Source organism: Sycon ciliatum, chromosome 6 (assembly GCF_964019385.1).
Source record: "Sycon ciliatum chromosome 6, ocSycCili1.1, whole genome shotgun sequence".
Lineage (NCBI taxonomy): Eukaryota > Metazoa > Porifera > Calcarea > Leucosolenida > Sycettidae > Sycon > Sycon ciliatum.
The window spans coordinates 13,782,427-13,798,505 of NC_088648.1; the positions used below are offsets into that span (position 1 = coordinate 13,782,427).

At 49.5% G+C, this 16,079-nt stretch overlaps 1 protein-coding gene across 1 annotated transcript in view; it reads left to right on the forward strand.

Moving 5' to 3' along the window:
• The window catches only part of LOC135820061 (transformation/transcription domain-associated protein-like), an 80,841-nt gene extending 79,172 nt beyond the window's left edge, over positions 1 to 1,669 (forward strand). The window contains exons 72-73 of the mRNA XM_065333365.1: positions 760 to 956; positions 1,456 to 1,669. Coding sequence (XP_065189437.1) covers positions 760 to 956; positions 1,456 to 1,669 — 411 coding nt within the window. The remainder of the gene's footprint in view (positions 1 to 759; positions 957 to 1,455) is intronic.
• The last annotated feature ends 14,410 nt before the right edge of the window (positions 1,670 to 16,079 follow it).

A 16,079-nucleotide genomic window follows, 5' to 3' on the forward strand; every position in this document is an offset into this window, starting at 1 on the left:
TGGGTAGCTGTCAAGCTGTCCCAGTTTCTTAGCCGCCAGTTTTGGATTCTTTTTGTACTTTTGCCAGATCTCCCTCTGCCAGTTTTCCATTTTCCCAACTACGTGCAGAAACGCGACAGATTCGGTGGGTGGCAATCCATATCTCGGTTTGTACGTCTTGTTAGAGGCGTTTTGTCGGGGCGCTACTGGCTTGGCAGGAAGCGATGATGCATCAGGGCTTGTGGTGCGATCTGGCTCAGTCGGTGTGCTGTGCGTGGTTGCAATGCTTCGAGGCGATGTGGTCAGCTGTCCCAGAACCTCACACTCTGCTACCGCTCTCCCTGCTGCCAATGTTGCTGGTGATGATGGCCTTCCGGATGCTTCCAGTTTCTTAGTTGTTGCTGGTGCTGTTGCTGCTTCTGCTGCTGTTGCTCCTGTTGCGGATCTATCATCACGCTTGTCAGCTCTTGGAGGCTGAGTTGGCACCATGACCTGAGCGGGACGCGATTCCGCGACTTTCATTCTACGCAATATGGCTCCCCTCGACTCCTTCATGTACCGTTCCTCCTCGTTTTCTAAAATGCTTTGTATCTTGCCGGCTTGAACCTCTTTTGCGACCTGCATGTCTTGGAAAGCTAGTACTAAGCGGTTCAGAAGCTGCACCTGCTGCTTGGCTGGTAGCAGATTTCCCGCCTCGTCCCGCCGCCTCTGCAGGAATTGATCGTGGTCGAACTGGACCAAGTACCGCGGCTCCACGTCCGACTCTCGTCTCCTCGCCAGCTTGAGAGCGCGCGCTATGTGCATCTTCTGCAGCATGTGTCGACCAACACGCCACGTGACATACCCATTGCCTACCGGCACGGTTCTGTCCGGTGGCAATCGCAGCTGTTCGTCGAGGTTCTCCTGCAGGTTCAAGGCGTATTGGCGACGATGACCGTGTTTTGCGCTCCACTTTTCCAGTTCACGTACACGATCAGGTAAGGGCAGGACCTGCGCAAGATCTTGGGGCAAGTCTCTACCAGTTGGCTTGACAGCTGCTGAACGACCCTTTACAGTTCGGTGTGTCGTGGATGTGTGTGAGTTGTCCGGTCCGACCGGAGGTAGCGGTGACCAAGATTTGATCTGGGTTAGAGGTTTGGTTCTGCCGTCAGCAGTGCTAGCGGAAAGTCTAGGTTTCAGTTTGGTAGTGTTGCTCATATCCTGCCAATGGCCGTCGGTTGTACTCTCAGCGGTGGTGTGCTGTTCCCTTGGACCGGTGTATCTACGCCATTCGGGTCGTTTCGGCAAAGCTTGCACGCGCATCACGGGTCGATGTCCTTTTCCAGTTTTAAATTCACCAGCTCCCGTCCGCTTCGCCACGGGCCGTTCGGGCAAACTACGCTTGTCGGTTTTGGCAGGGTGAGAAGAGCTCGGCGGAGGACTCCTGATATGGCGAAGGCGAGAACCAGTATGTTCTGCTTTCGTTACGTTTCGCAGCCCTTTCGATGAGCTGAAAGCAGCTGCCCTTGGCCTATGGGGAGTGCAAGCTGGTGACGGCGAAGACGAACTCTGTGAACTGCGACTGGACGTCGTGGAGGTGGCATCTCTGAGCTCGCTCATCGCTAATGCGTGCATGCGAATCTCCCACAAGCAGGGTGCTAGTTTTGCTGGTGGGGTTACCTTCACACGTAGCTACTGCACTAGGTCATGAGATACCTGCACAAGATGGTGGCAAATTGAAAGGCGGAGAAATACAAGCTGCGAGATTATGGCTTAGCGGCATAGACAGAGTCTTCAACTTCAAGCCTGGCTGCTGATCCTGACTCTTCCCAAAACACATACGTCCAGGGCACTTATAGTGCATGTGTTCTGGAAGAACCCTGGAGCACTGCGGCCAGGTCTAGGACTAATCCACTGAGACTACACGGACAGAATGGTGTCTTCTAAGCATGAGTTGTAGTAAGTAAGTGATTTTACACCTACATGTAGTTAGCATTAGTTTCAGAGGGCAGAGACTAAGTCTTGATTTCGGCTACAGATATACTGGTAGTGGTACGGCGCATCGATACAGGACCGGGAGTGATTGCGCAAACCAAGTCTTGGTAAACAGCAGGCAGTACTCACTGGCTGGGTGATGCAGCTCAGCTCAGCCTCCCGCATATGCATACATGCAGCTCAGCTCAGGCAGCTACGTTCCTCCCACGAAAACACGACACAGACTGACAGAGGCTGTGCGCCATCGCCAACAGCAATAGAGCATTAGAGGGCCTAGGGGAAATCAAGCCTGTGCGCGCTGGCATATTGTGCATGGCACAGTGCTAACTGTTAGTTACTTTAGTTTAGTGCAACGTTACGTACCTTCTGTTGTGAATCTGTATCAGGCCTAGCCTGTCATGACTGTCATGACTGTCGACATGTCTGAAGCAAGTACAGTAAAACCTGTCAATGCGACCACTCGGATAAAGCGACCACCTGTCCTAGAAAACCAATGTAACCAGGCCTAAGCCAAGGGATGCTATTTACAGTCAATTGACCCTGGATACGGAGACCACCTGGTAACAGAGACCACATCTTGAAGGTCCTTTGAGCGGTCGTCTTAGACAGGTTTCTCTGTAGTAGCTCTACGTTTGTGTCTGCTCTACAATAACGACTACATGGACTACAATCAGTTCAGTGACTGAGTGGTTCGACGTCACAACACATTCAGTCCAGGGGACATGAAGTCTGTACGTTATAGTGGAGATTCTCTGTAATATCCTAGCCTAGGTGGAATGACACTCACACAGGAAATGAGTTATCATCGACGTAGAGCCAACGCAAGGTCCTCAAAGAGTACGTTTTGATACGTGTATTTTACTCAAGCTGTGGACAAAACTAATACGTGTATGTATGTAGCACAAAGGGTCCATGACTTCTCTTTGCGCTTGGCAGCATTGTACTGTTGATAATGGTATTGTAAACAGTATGACAACGGTAGGTCTACGTCATCATGGCCATAGCCTTGGCTAAATGTGTGCCGTGATTCGTAGTACTAGTACTCGAATTCGTGATTCGCGAGTTATTGTTGTCATTATGCTCTGTCGCACCCTGTAACAATATTATCCATGAGGCTGGCTGTATTATTGTAACACACAATGCCCATGGTCCAGTGGAAGGCAGGATACGTACACACATGGCATTATGGTCCAGTGGAAGTCAAAATACGGCTGTCTCTACACCACTTTAACCCGTACATGTATTCAGCAATTCAAGGTGATCCCGTTCTATTCGTACTACTATCAGTATCTACTATCAGTTAGCCTCCACACGTAGGCGACAATCTTCCGTCGTCACTCTCCTCTGTAGCTTTTAGTTTCACCCATTTCAATGTCTTCCACGCAACATGGTTTTTTGTGTGAGCCAGACTCACACTGCTTGAGATAATTTCCGTATTAAAATTTACCATAACATCCTCTGCCAGTCAACATTCATCTTTTAAAATATTACAATTCTTGCATAATATTTTCTTCATTATAGTCGCACACTTGTAAAATGTATAGTTGCTTGTTCGTACTCATTATGCATACAGGACGTGCAGGACCTGTGCCTACCGTGTGAGCAAGGTACTCATGGTGATGAATCTCCACTGGCATGATTGCAATGCGAATGGCCAGGAGCCACTTACATGTATGTGAATCTACAAAGGTCAAAAAGAATGGTTCCACCAGGTATATATACATACGTTGTAACGCCGCGTTTCATGCACGTAGCTAAATGCTAAGGCAATCATCAGACAACTAAATGCTTTTGTCGCCGGATAGCTTATTCTTATAATCGGTGGAACCATTCTTTTTGACCTTTGTGGTTACGCTCCGCCCTTGTGGTGTTGAGCACTGTTGAAACCTGGGTATACCCACTTATGTGTATGTGAAATCTAGATGTTTCCTCGCGCTATTGAAATGTTGTATCTACATGTACACCACTGCTACCCACTTTTCGAATTTCTCGTGAATGCTAGTCTTGGTCATGCTGTCTGACGAGTATTTCACACGAAACTCTTGAGCAAGGGCGGAAAAGAACTTGGGTGAGACATTGCTGTGTGATCATTGAATCTAGATACATGTAGACCCAACGAGGGAATGATGAACCTACCATCGGTGTCACGGTCTGCGGCAGAAAATGTTATTATTATTATTAAAAGCATGTCCGAGTAGGTGGCGGGGTGCCACTTTCGCTTATGCCATGATTCAGGATTGATGTCTGAAGAGTAATACAATACGATGAAATGACAGAAATGACGTAAATCGAAAGTATACATACAGCAGAAAATACACGTACTAAATATTGAAAATAAATTTTATTGTCTGAATAACAGAGGAAAGTAAAGCTCGTAATGACGCTACGGCAGCAATGAAGAATATGAAGAGGGATAGTCCCGGCGAGGCACGCAGCTCTGAACGTTATTTCCTTTAGCAGACGCGTGGAGTGAAATGGGTGGTGCAGTGGCGTATTGTGCAACCTCAGAAACATTATCAAAAATGGGGCCATGAGAAATGATTGGTGCGTTGAAAAACTGAAGGTGGGTCAGCTTTTTTTTAAATTTTTTTAGCATTGCTCTAGCACATTAATTTCGTTCTACTGGTTAAGTACAAACTGCGTTGCATACACACACGTGCACACGCACTCGCGCACGCACATGTCCACACCACACACACATACACACATACACACACACGCACACACACAAGACGTCCAGGAGACCGTTTAGAAGTCGTTATACCGCGGTGTTTCTGTACTGCTTCTTCTGTGTAACGGGCGGTTGGCGGTGCGTAGCAGCGGCGTGGCTCCATGTTGCTGGTGCGTCAGATTGGACGGCTGTGGCTTTGCTAGGCGTTGCTGGTATATCACTAGCAGATTGGATGGCAGCGTTTTTGCTTGGTGTTGCTGATACGTCGCTGTCGCCAGATTGGATTCCAGCGACGTTGCTTGGTGTGGCTGATTTGTCCGGTATAGCCCTGCTAGTTGCAGTGGCTGGCAGGAGCAACCCTTCGGACCCATCCCTCGACGATTGCAACGTGCGAACTGCCGGGCTGACATTCTCCATTTGTGCTCGCCGGCGCAATGCCGAATGAGCACGCCATGGGCTCATAAACCGTACGTCAACATCATCATCAGTACCGACACGAAGTCTCTCCGTTTGAACTGCTGGTCGTGATCGCTGCTCGTCGTCAAGAGTAGCAGCAGTGGCGAGATCAAGGACCGGCGCCCGAGGTGAGATACCGTGCCGGAATGAGTCAGAAAGACGACGGAAACTGCGCTGCAGCTTCCGCTTGGTCCAATCCAGAGCACCAGCTAGATCTTGCACCTGATTGGGCCTTCGGTTGCGCAAGTTAGGAAGGGTTGTCCATATAATAGTGCGAGCATCTACATAACGTTCTTCCTCCAGTCCGTCAATACTGCCCATACGAGTCCCGCCAATGGTCGACGGGTCTAGGCGTACTCGTCGCGGTTGCCTTGTCCTCTTCCGCTGCGCGTCCGCCTCATCTGGTTCGTCTCGGGCCTTTCGGCAAGCCCAGCACCTGCACACCGGGCGGACGTGCCTTCCCGTGTATGCACAACACGTGTCTGCGGCTGTCTGCGGGGGATCGGGATAAGGGTGAGTCGCACTGTAAGTATCAGCACCGAACGCCCCCCAGGCCAAATCAGATTCTGCGGGTGTCAGCCGCGGAGGAGAACCGCTACTCGGACGATCCATAGGAACGCGAAACGCCGTCTTGCCGTCCATGAACGCAGGATGTGACTCGAAGTAACAATAGCTAGATACGAATGGTTTATGAGCGACGGGCCTAATTGGTAGGAATTCAGATGCTGGTGGCGCTGACGAACTCTGTAAGCTACCGGACGCGATCGAGTTTGCATCATGGAGCTCGGACATCGTCAACCCGTGTTCGCGGCGAGTCTTCTTGTCCCACAATCAGCTGTTCCTGCCGGTTCTGGGGGATACCTCGCCGACCAATACGCTGCACCCGAGAGATATCACACGATTTGAACAGGCTGTTGAATTAGGAGACTAGACGGAGAAAGAACTTTTACTAGGAAGTGTCAGCAAGTATGTAGGTTACAGCGCTAGAGCTAGAGCATCTATGCTGCATACGACTGAGACTAGAACTTTAGAAGTAGAAACCCGTTTCTCTACTTATCCAAGTAATAGTTTGAGTTCCCTCTAGCACAAGGACAGACGGGGTTAGGTACACGCACTGTGAATCGAATTCTGCCTTAACACCGGCGTACAGCCGCGCCAGTCCTAGCGTGGCAAATTGAATTATTCGCAGAGATCCAACATTCTCGACTAGGCCATCAGCTTGCGGAGACGAGAATTATTATAACATAGCTTTACTAGTACTAGTAGTACTGGGTCTAGGATCAGTTGTATGTTGTTTGTCGTATGCTTCAGCACTGTGTATATTGTATAATCATACTGATGGTCATCGCATATCGCTAGGCATCTGCGCAAGTCGCAGCACTACAAGCAGTCACACTGATCTAGCATTCTAGGTCAGGCAGCCACGTAAGAATCGCGTCCGCCCACCACAATGTACTACAGTCTATGGTCGGAGGATAGACCACAGTTCACCGGCATCACATCAGTCATCACTGTCAGCAGCAACACTAGTACTAGTAGTAGTAGTAGTACTACTACTGGTCTGCAAACAGTACACTGTACACTGAGAGAAACTAGTCAGTACTCAGTACTCAGTAGTAACCTGTATTTTGTATTGATGGATTCTCCACACTGGGCCTTCACCTTAGCCTAAAGTCGAGGGAGTCTCCGTAGCCGTACATGCACTGGTACTGCGCAATTGTTCAGTAACGTAAGGTCGTTTCGTTAGGGGGGGGGGGGGGGGTTCTCCACACAGGCCTTAGCCTAAATCGAGGGAGTCTCCGTAGCTGTACGTATTGCGCAGCTGTTCAGCAACGTAAGGTCGTTTCGTTAGGGAACATACATGCATCATCATCACCACCATCATCAGCCCTTTCGCGTTGGCATCGGCGTTAGCCTAGCCTTCGCTTGGGCCACACCCAATGTTAGACATGATACCAGAAGAGAAGGGGAGAAAAAGAGAAAGAAAGCAAAACGAAAAAGGGAAAACTAAGTGAACAAACACTTGATCATACGCATACTATTCAAATACACTAACAATGGAACACACTGGTGCAGCACTAGCACATTGCAAGTAGCCATAAGTAAGTTAGACCTCTTCAATTCAGTGGTACACATAGTTCTTATCGATGATGTCAATAACCAGTTGACGCCCCCCGGATCGTGCGCGCAATTTCACGCAATCTGCAGAGGTCTGCACGGTTGTTGAACGACCTCCCGATACTCGTCAGATCATTGATCTGAACGAGTATCCGTCTCAAAGGCAATGTCCTGCGGTTGGACGGAGGCGTCCCAGCGCATGCAGCAATGCAGGCTTACTTCAGTGTGCGGGACCTGACGACCGGCTACAGAGGCCGACCGGGAACAGAACTGCCAACCATCCTACATACGTGCACGACACGGATGTAGTTACAGTGGGGATGACGCACTGCGTTGAAAACAGCGCTCCTCCAGACTACATGTACAACGATCATCGGTTGGCAGATCCCCCGGTCTTGACCACCATTTGAAGCGCATGGGGTCTAAAATACACAATCACACACTTCGGAATAGCGCGAGCTCCAGCGTTGGAGAAAACCCATTCACACACTTCCAGTAACAATAAGAGTCGACATCATTTTTTAAAGGACTCCCTAGGATATTCTAGGGTTAGAATCGGGGCCAGACCCCATACAGGCATACGGTTCAAACAGTCCTCAAGAGCGCGCTAGCGGGGCTCTGCCAACCGCATCAATGATAGCAGAGACCCAGAAACGGTATGAGAGAAAGGAAAGGATCGCCGTGGCAGTGAAGAATATGAAGAAAGGGATGCCGGGACGCGAAAATTCATCTCATTTTGCATGGCCGCTCTACATTGGTAGAAAACACGGGGCAAATAATAGAAGCTAGTTTAAATAGTGGAGCTAACGAATGAAGTGCCTACAAGTACAAATCGTCTCCTTGTGAGAAGGCACCATCGCCTGTTTGGTCGAACGACTATATAAGCACCACACCAACAGGCTACATCAGTACATGATTCAGCTGAGTCTGCGCTGCCTCAGAAACAGAACAGCGGGTGTATCAGAGGTGATTGGAGCATTGTACCGAGATTACTCGGGCTCTAGCGCACATACATGATTGTACAAGTGTACATCCTTCCTCTTCTCAATCTATATGTTATAATTTTGCAGATATATTCCCAGCAAGCCATGAACGGAGACCCCCTCGACTTAGGCCTCGGCCTTTGGGGAATCCATAAATAAAAAATTTAAAAAAACATGGTTCAGCAGCACTGGCTCACGGACGGAATCACAACCGTACGTATTGCTTGGCGAGCTACGAGGTGGAGGGTGGGGTACGATCATGACTACATAACCAGTTACAATCATGTACATGTATATGTACGGCGTGCATGGGATTCACGTACTCTTGACATAAGACACATGGTGTGAAATGTACGCCCTGCTTCTGATTACTGAACAAACACACACACACACACACACACACACACACACACACACACACGCACACACACACACACACACACACACACACACACACACACACACACACACACACACAATTAGAATAACAAGTCCAGGATACTAGTGTTAGCAAGTCGTTATACCTCCGTGCTTCTGTAATACTTGTTAAGTCTAAACCGAGGTAGACGGTGCGTAACAGTGGCAGTGACGTGGCTCCGTGTTGCTGGCGTGTCAGATTGGATAGCAGTGGCTTTGCTAGCGGTTGTTGCCGATATACCAGATTCGGCAATTGTAGTTGCTTGGCTAGATGCTGTTGGTAAGTCAGATAGGATAGCAGTTGCTTGGCTAGATGTTGTTGGTAAGTCCGGGTCAATGGCAATGGCTTGGCTAGGTGTGTCTGGTACGTCTGACTGGATGCCAGTGACTTTGCTTGGTGTTGCTGGGACATGTACGTCAGATGGAGCACTGCTAGGTTCAGGGGCTGGATGTGGAATGGAGAACCCCTCGGACCACTCCTTCAACGATTGCAATGTTGGAAAAGAGCTGAGATTTTTGTACACTCCTGCAGGCATACTTGGTGCAGTACAGGATTGGCTACGAGCGCTGCTCAAATCCGGCTCGTCAGTGTCAGCAGCACCGGCATCCAGTCTTTCTAGCTCACCATCCGCAGAAGTGCCACAAGCCGCAACACCGGTATTTTCCTTGTACAATAACGAGTATAGTTCGGCAGGTATGTTATGTTTCCGCGCTGTCCTAGGTTCAGAACGGGGGCGCCCGAACGTCGGTCCCTCCAGGAACACCTCATCTGATGGACGCGACGCCGGAGTCTGGCCTAAGTTAAACTGCCTGTCATACATTACCTTCATCTGAACTGTACGTGCCCCGGCACGGTTCTCGGACATCGTAAAGGCCTTTTATCCGTTAGCGCTAGTATTGCAAGCCAAGCACGGCGGCTTCTCGCGATTACTGTTGCTAACCGGGGGTATTGACTTGCTGGCTATGAGGCCGTAGGGAGCACCTGCTGCTTCTGCTGGTGCCGGTTCTGTCGCTGCTGGTCCTGTTGCCGCCACTGCTGCTGCTGTACAAGATCACTAGATTTAGAGTCGGAGCATTCAAATTGACTGCTGACAGAGACAAGGACGAAGAAGACGACGGTGGTTACAGCTATAATGTACGGGGCACCAGCAAACCTCGCTGCTACTCTTGCCAGTAACCAGCAAATTGGAAACGGCGGACCAATCGCTTTTTTTTCTTGATGTTCTGATACTGTGACCCAACTAATGGCGATGCAGTTGGTGCTGCAAGGAGATGTTTTAGAAACAGTTTGCACGTCAGCGTTACAACCGGCTATACAAATTATTACAATTGTGATGAGGAGATGTTTTGGCGACACATTACTCATTACGTCCCGTGCTGGATGTGGATGTACATGTACATGACTGTGAATATCATCGTCTAGAGCTACACCTGACAGTACCACTCGCATGTACCTGGTTAGGTGGAGGGACAAACGATCGTGTGCAGTGCGTGCACTGCACGACGCGACGTCGTCTTCATGTACTGACTGAGTGGTTAAGCTCGGGCTAGCACCTCCTTGTCTCCCACGCACTCAGACAGCACTCTGTTTAACTTTAGGTGTCAGCGTCACCAAGAGTACAATCTACATGTAACCACCGACACATAACAGACACTGAGACAGCACTCTTGGTGTTACCTGAGTCACTGCATGCCCCCTAGAGTACATAACCCAGGGTTACGCAAGAGGTGCACAAAAGGAAGTAAAAATAGGGCTGTTTCGTTGTTACTCAGAGTTTCATGGCAAAAACCAATCCCGAGGTTATGTCGATCTACTCCTGACGCCACTGGTGTTTATTCCTCGATTTTGATTGCAGTTTTATGAGCCTTTTATCACAGTACACTTAATTATCGATCTAGCGTAGTGAATCCTACTACTAGTGATGGGATCTGGAAAATTGTTACTTCGAAGACAATCTTTTTAATCTCGGCCAGTATGCATTTGGCTGCACTGTATACGTCGTCTTGGGGGTGGGAGACCTGAGGAAATCGCCATGCACACAATGCAGGCAGCGCAGGGCCTGGCGGTGTGAGCCCGCCTCTCGCCTCGGCACCAGGACTAGCGCCGGGGGAAGTGCAGCTCACTCTACACGACTTCTCCACTGAGTGATGGTGACCCATACTTTAGGCTTTATCTGGTGAACTGCATCATGGGGCACGTTTGCAGCCAGATCATGTGGAAGATGGATGCACAGCACATAACACATAACAGTCAATGCAGGACCGGTCATTGATCTGGAGGGTACATTTACATGTACTGATGTAGGTGTATATGAGAATCATGATGGAAGATGTCGTAAACCTAATACTTACACGTGCAGTGAAACCTGTCTAAGACAACCGCTCTTAAAGGGACCTGCAAAGCGTGGTCTCTGTTTCATGTACCAAGTGGTCTCCTTATCGAAGGTCATTTGTCTGGAAATAGCATCCTTTGGTCCTGGTTCCTGTGGTCTTCTAGGACAGGTGGTCGTTTTTACAGGTTGTACTGTTTGTTGTAGGTTGCGCTTTTGCAAGTCACTACCAGTGCCACCGGGTAAATGATGCCCAGTTTGGAACTAGCATCTTAATAAATAATAATAATTCGCGGGATTCGCGTTGGCATCGCTTGAATGTTCAGACTGGTACAGTAAAACCGTTCAAGGCGACCACTCGGATAAGGCAACCACCTTTCCCAGAAGACCACTGCAGCCAGGACCAAGGCCAAGGGATGCTATTTCCAGTCAAATGGCACTGGATAAGGAGACCACCTGGTTACAGAGACCACACTTTGAACGTCCCTTGAGCGGTCGTCTTAGACAGGTTTCACTGTACATGATTATAGCTTGACATTAAGAGGCAGTACCGGTAATTGTTGTAACACAAGTGACCTCCAAATGAGACCCAACTGCATCGGAAGCCGGTTATCTTCGGCGCTGATTGAGTTTACAAATAAACCTGTTATGCAATTCGCGGACTACACTGTATCCAGGTGTTCTCAAGAGGCAAGGCACGTATAGAGGGTGTGACGGTGTGCTTATGCAATCGTTGTTGTAGATTTTATTCGGATTCGCTGACCAAAACGGACGCAAATATCCAATCGCAATAGGGCGAATAAGGAGAGGTGAAGTTCCATGATTTTATGAAGAGAGAGAGAGAGAGAGAGAGAGAGAGAGAGAAAAGAGAGAGAGAGAGAAAAAAAGAGAGATCGGAGAGCGAGAGAAAAATGGAATAGGCTAGCTAAAACATCTCTCTGGGCTGTATGATAAAGATTCAGGAGAATCTAGATGTCATCTAGCTTTCCTCCTTATAGAGGCAGGTCAGAGCGGCGTGCAACACAGCTGCCAGATCTCTATGTATGCCCCCCCCCCCACACTCCAAGGCTTGGTAAATGCCGCTTAGAGGAAGGAACACCATTAGAATGTTCATCCACGTGGAGCGCGTCATCAGGAATGAGGAGAAGGTGAGTTGTTGAGCTGCGTGGCGACTTAATCATCTCTGCAGGGTTCAGTGATTAGTCATTACTCGGCATGGAGGGTTAAGTTACCACGTCCTCAAATCGCTGCAGGTCAACCTATTGAGGATGCGTTGGGCATCCGGACCCAAAGTGATAGGGAATTCAATTGTCTCGAACTCTCTTGCCCGTTGGTTCGAGCGGCGAGTCTCGATCAGGAACCCGTTCGATGTACTGTTTCCGGCCAATCGCCTGAGCACACGTGGGGGATTTCCCCCATTGGCAGTTCTTCTCCGCACCCTGGGACGAGATGGGCTTGGAACGCACTTGGCGTGATACTTGGACCTGGGATTGCGGGCAGCAGGCATGCTCGGAGCACTACCACTCTGACTGACTGTTGTTCTAGCGACGCCGTTTCCAGGTTGATGAACGCCATTGCATGCACCCTCATTTACGAGATTCTGACCCTCCCACTGAACGCGTCTTGCCTGCGCTGTCGACCTTTGGCTCTGGCGAGAATTTTGGGCTGTGGAAAGACCACTGACCGATGGTGCTGTGGAAAGACCACTGACGGATCGTGCTGTGGAGACACTGCTGACTGGTCGTACTGCACCGGCCTGGAGGCCTTGGGGATTTCCCCTCATGTTAGGTCTTCTATGCATCCACTGAGTGGGCGGACTTGGTATGCACTTGACGTGATAGCGAGATGTGGGAGTTCGGGGATACCCGTCAACGGGAACAACACTGCCACGTGTGCGTCGCGGACTGTTGGGACTGCTCTGGGTGACATGTCGGACTGGAGTCTCATTTGTTCTCCCTGAGTCTTGTGCTTGGGTTTCCTGTGGATTCTCCTGGTTGACATTTCGAACAGGAGCTTCACTGACTCGCCGTGTTGGCGGCGGGACACACTTTCGAGATTTATTTCCAGAACCCAGATGTGCCTTCACGTCGGCAACGATGCTTGCTTCAAGCCTCGACATACGCCTGGCTCTCTTGGCCTTCAACCTAGCCGCTTTCTCCTCCTCCATTTTCGCCAATTGTTGTTCTCGTAGCTCCTTCCTGTCCGCTTGCTCCCGTCTTAAGCGAAGTCTCTCGCTCCTCTTCTCCGCTGCTTCCCTCATCTTCTGCTCTTGCTCCAACTTCCGGAGTTTTCGGTCGTCGTGCAACTTCTTCTGCCTCTCCCTCACAATATTCTCATAATATGGTCCGCGTAATGGACGAATGACGTACAGACAATCAGGGAAGCCGTAGAAGTCTCGATACTTTCTATTGAACTCAGTGTCGTTCAGACGGTCCATGTCGTCTCGCAGCTCGAAGGCCATTTTGACCATGATGTCTGCGCTGTCGTCGGGATGCGTAGCTCCCTTGTCTTTGACTCGCTTATTGTAGAGCTGCACGTAGAAGTAAAGCTCCTCTAGTTTGTCGCCTGCGACCAGGCCGGCGCGCTGCATCCGTCTCTTTTTCTTCACGTCGATATACCACAGGTGACCGGTAGAGTGCAGGATCAGCCCTTCGTCCGGCGGCGTCAGCTTGAGTTGACGCGTGACAGCCCGGACAAGCATGCGCTCGTAGTAGCGAATCTCCAAGGCCCAGTGCAGCTCCTCGTGGTACTGCAGCCTCTCGTTTTCCGTCACTGGCTCCTGTTTGTTATGGAACTGGTAGTGGTCAGCTTGATACCAGTAGGATCTCTGCAGCTGATCCAGGGCCTGCTTTGAGCCCTCACTCAGCCTAGTATCCTGGTCTATCTTCGTGTAGCAGCTGCATTCGAACAGTTCGTACTTCGCGCATCGTGTGCACTTATTCTTATCCTCGTACCATGGCAGTGGCTGCATGCTATTTGTAGGCGTTGGGGAGTGTGATACTTTGGCCACCTGGTCCGCGCCCGGATTTGGTGATTGAATTGGAGATGATGAGATCCTGCTGCTACTCCTGCTGCTGCTGCTGCTTTGCCTGTTACTACTGTCTGGCCACTCAGACAATGAAGCCGCTCGCTTCTGCATTGGTGATAGTAGCTCTACTGTTGAGGGCCGATTTACTGATAAAGGCCAATCTACTGATGTAGCTCGATATACTGATGAAGTCCGATCTACTGATGACGGCAGATCTACTGATGAAGTCCGATCTACAGGTGATGGCAGATCTACTGATGAAGTTCGATCTTCCCTTGATGTAGGATTTACTGATGAAGGCCAATCTGCTGATGAAGGCCAATCTGCTGATGAAGGTCGGTCTGCTGGTGACTGTAGATCTGCAGGTGAATCTAGATCTGTTGTTGAGTACCGATTCACTGGTGAGTACAGATCTACTGTTGAATCTAGATCTGCTGGTGAAGGCAGGGCAGTTGACTCGGCCAGTGAGCTGTTCGGTGTAAATGGAGATTCCAAATCCGAGACGCTTGCGTTGCCTGATGCTGCAGCTCTTTCTCCTACGCTCCATGGTAATGGGTAGCATGGTGACGGTGTCCGAGAGGAATCGGCGCTCTGGGTTTGATGAGCATCGTCCTGAGCTTGATCGCCATCGTCCGACGATTGCGAAACCTCAGCTGGTGTTGAGGGCATTTTAACTGCCCAAATTCTGGTCCCTGGCGATGCCTGTGAACTTCCGCGTCTTGCGTAGCCCCGGGGTATAGTTTTTGGATGTTGTGCTGCAGGTGCGACGATTTGATAATGAGTGGTATGCAAATTTCAGGTCATACGACGGAAGGCACCTGGAACGGTGGAACTACTCCGGCTCTTCAGTAATCGACACACGTACTGTTATGAAGACGAAAGGCATCCACCACTAGGTATTCGCCGCAGCAAACCCGTCAAAATTATTATTGTGTGTGGAGGAGAGACGGGGAATAGCGCAGCGTGAAGCCTGGGTCCTCTGGTACCACTTGAATCAGCCTAGGCCCTAGGCCATGGGTGACTCCCTGGCATGAACCCGACTTTACTATACTATCCTGTAGGTGAGTAGTAGCCTGTGCCTATGTACATAGGTCTCTAGCTCTGGTCTGGCCTACAGTACGGTCAGTACGGTCGGTCGCCGAAGAACCGGGGGCCTCCGTCAGCCTGCTAGCCTTGATCTTTCATATTTCCTTGTATCCACTAAAGGCACTATACAGTCTATGCAGAGTTGAGTCAACGTGTACATATCGGTATGCTGTGCTTGGCAAAATTCTAGCCTGGTCGTTCTTCCGCGTTCCGTTCTTCACGGCCTAGCACTGTAGCAGTACTGTGTGCCACGTAGGCCTTCCGCCTCACCTAAAATCACAGTAGCTAGTAACGTCAGTCTCTGGTTGTAGTCAGTGACACTGCTTTCAGTGCAGTGTGTTAGGCCTTGACAGATTATGCTAGCATAATTTTTCGCATAATTCCTACCAAAATCGAATAATCGCATAATTCGAGGCAAATTGCATACGAATCGCATAAAATTGGAATAATCCGCCTGTTCGCATCAAATTCCATACAGTTGTACATGTTCTACAAGTACAAGTACAAGTAGATGCACCAGGAAGTCGTAGGGTTACGACTCCCTTGATAACATGTCCAGTCTAGGCCTTGACGGATTATGCTAGCATAATTTTCGCATAATTTCTACCAAAATCGAATAATCGCATAATTCGAGGCAAATTGCATATGAACCGCATAAAATGGAATAATCCGCCTGTTCGCATCAAATTCCATACAGTTGTACATGTTCTACAAGTACAAGTACAAGTAGATGCACCAGGAAGTCGTACGTTTACGACTCCCTTGATAACATGTCCAGTCCACTACAATCAGTGACGGTTGTGGCTAGGTCGGACGCGTCCGGACGGTGCGGTGACCCCGTTGAACTTTTGCTACCACAGTACAACGCCCTTAACAAAACAATTCCCCTGGTATTTTGCACAGAACCATCATCAGCAGCATATGTACATGTGAGCATAATGCGGCATAATATGATAACTTTTAGCATAAAAATAGCATAATTCTGCGATTTTTTCAGCAATGCGAAAAGCATAATTTCCCGAAAATACTAGCATAAT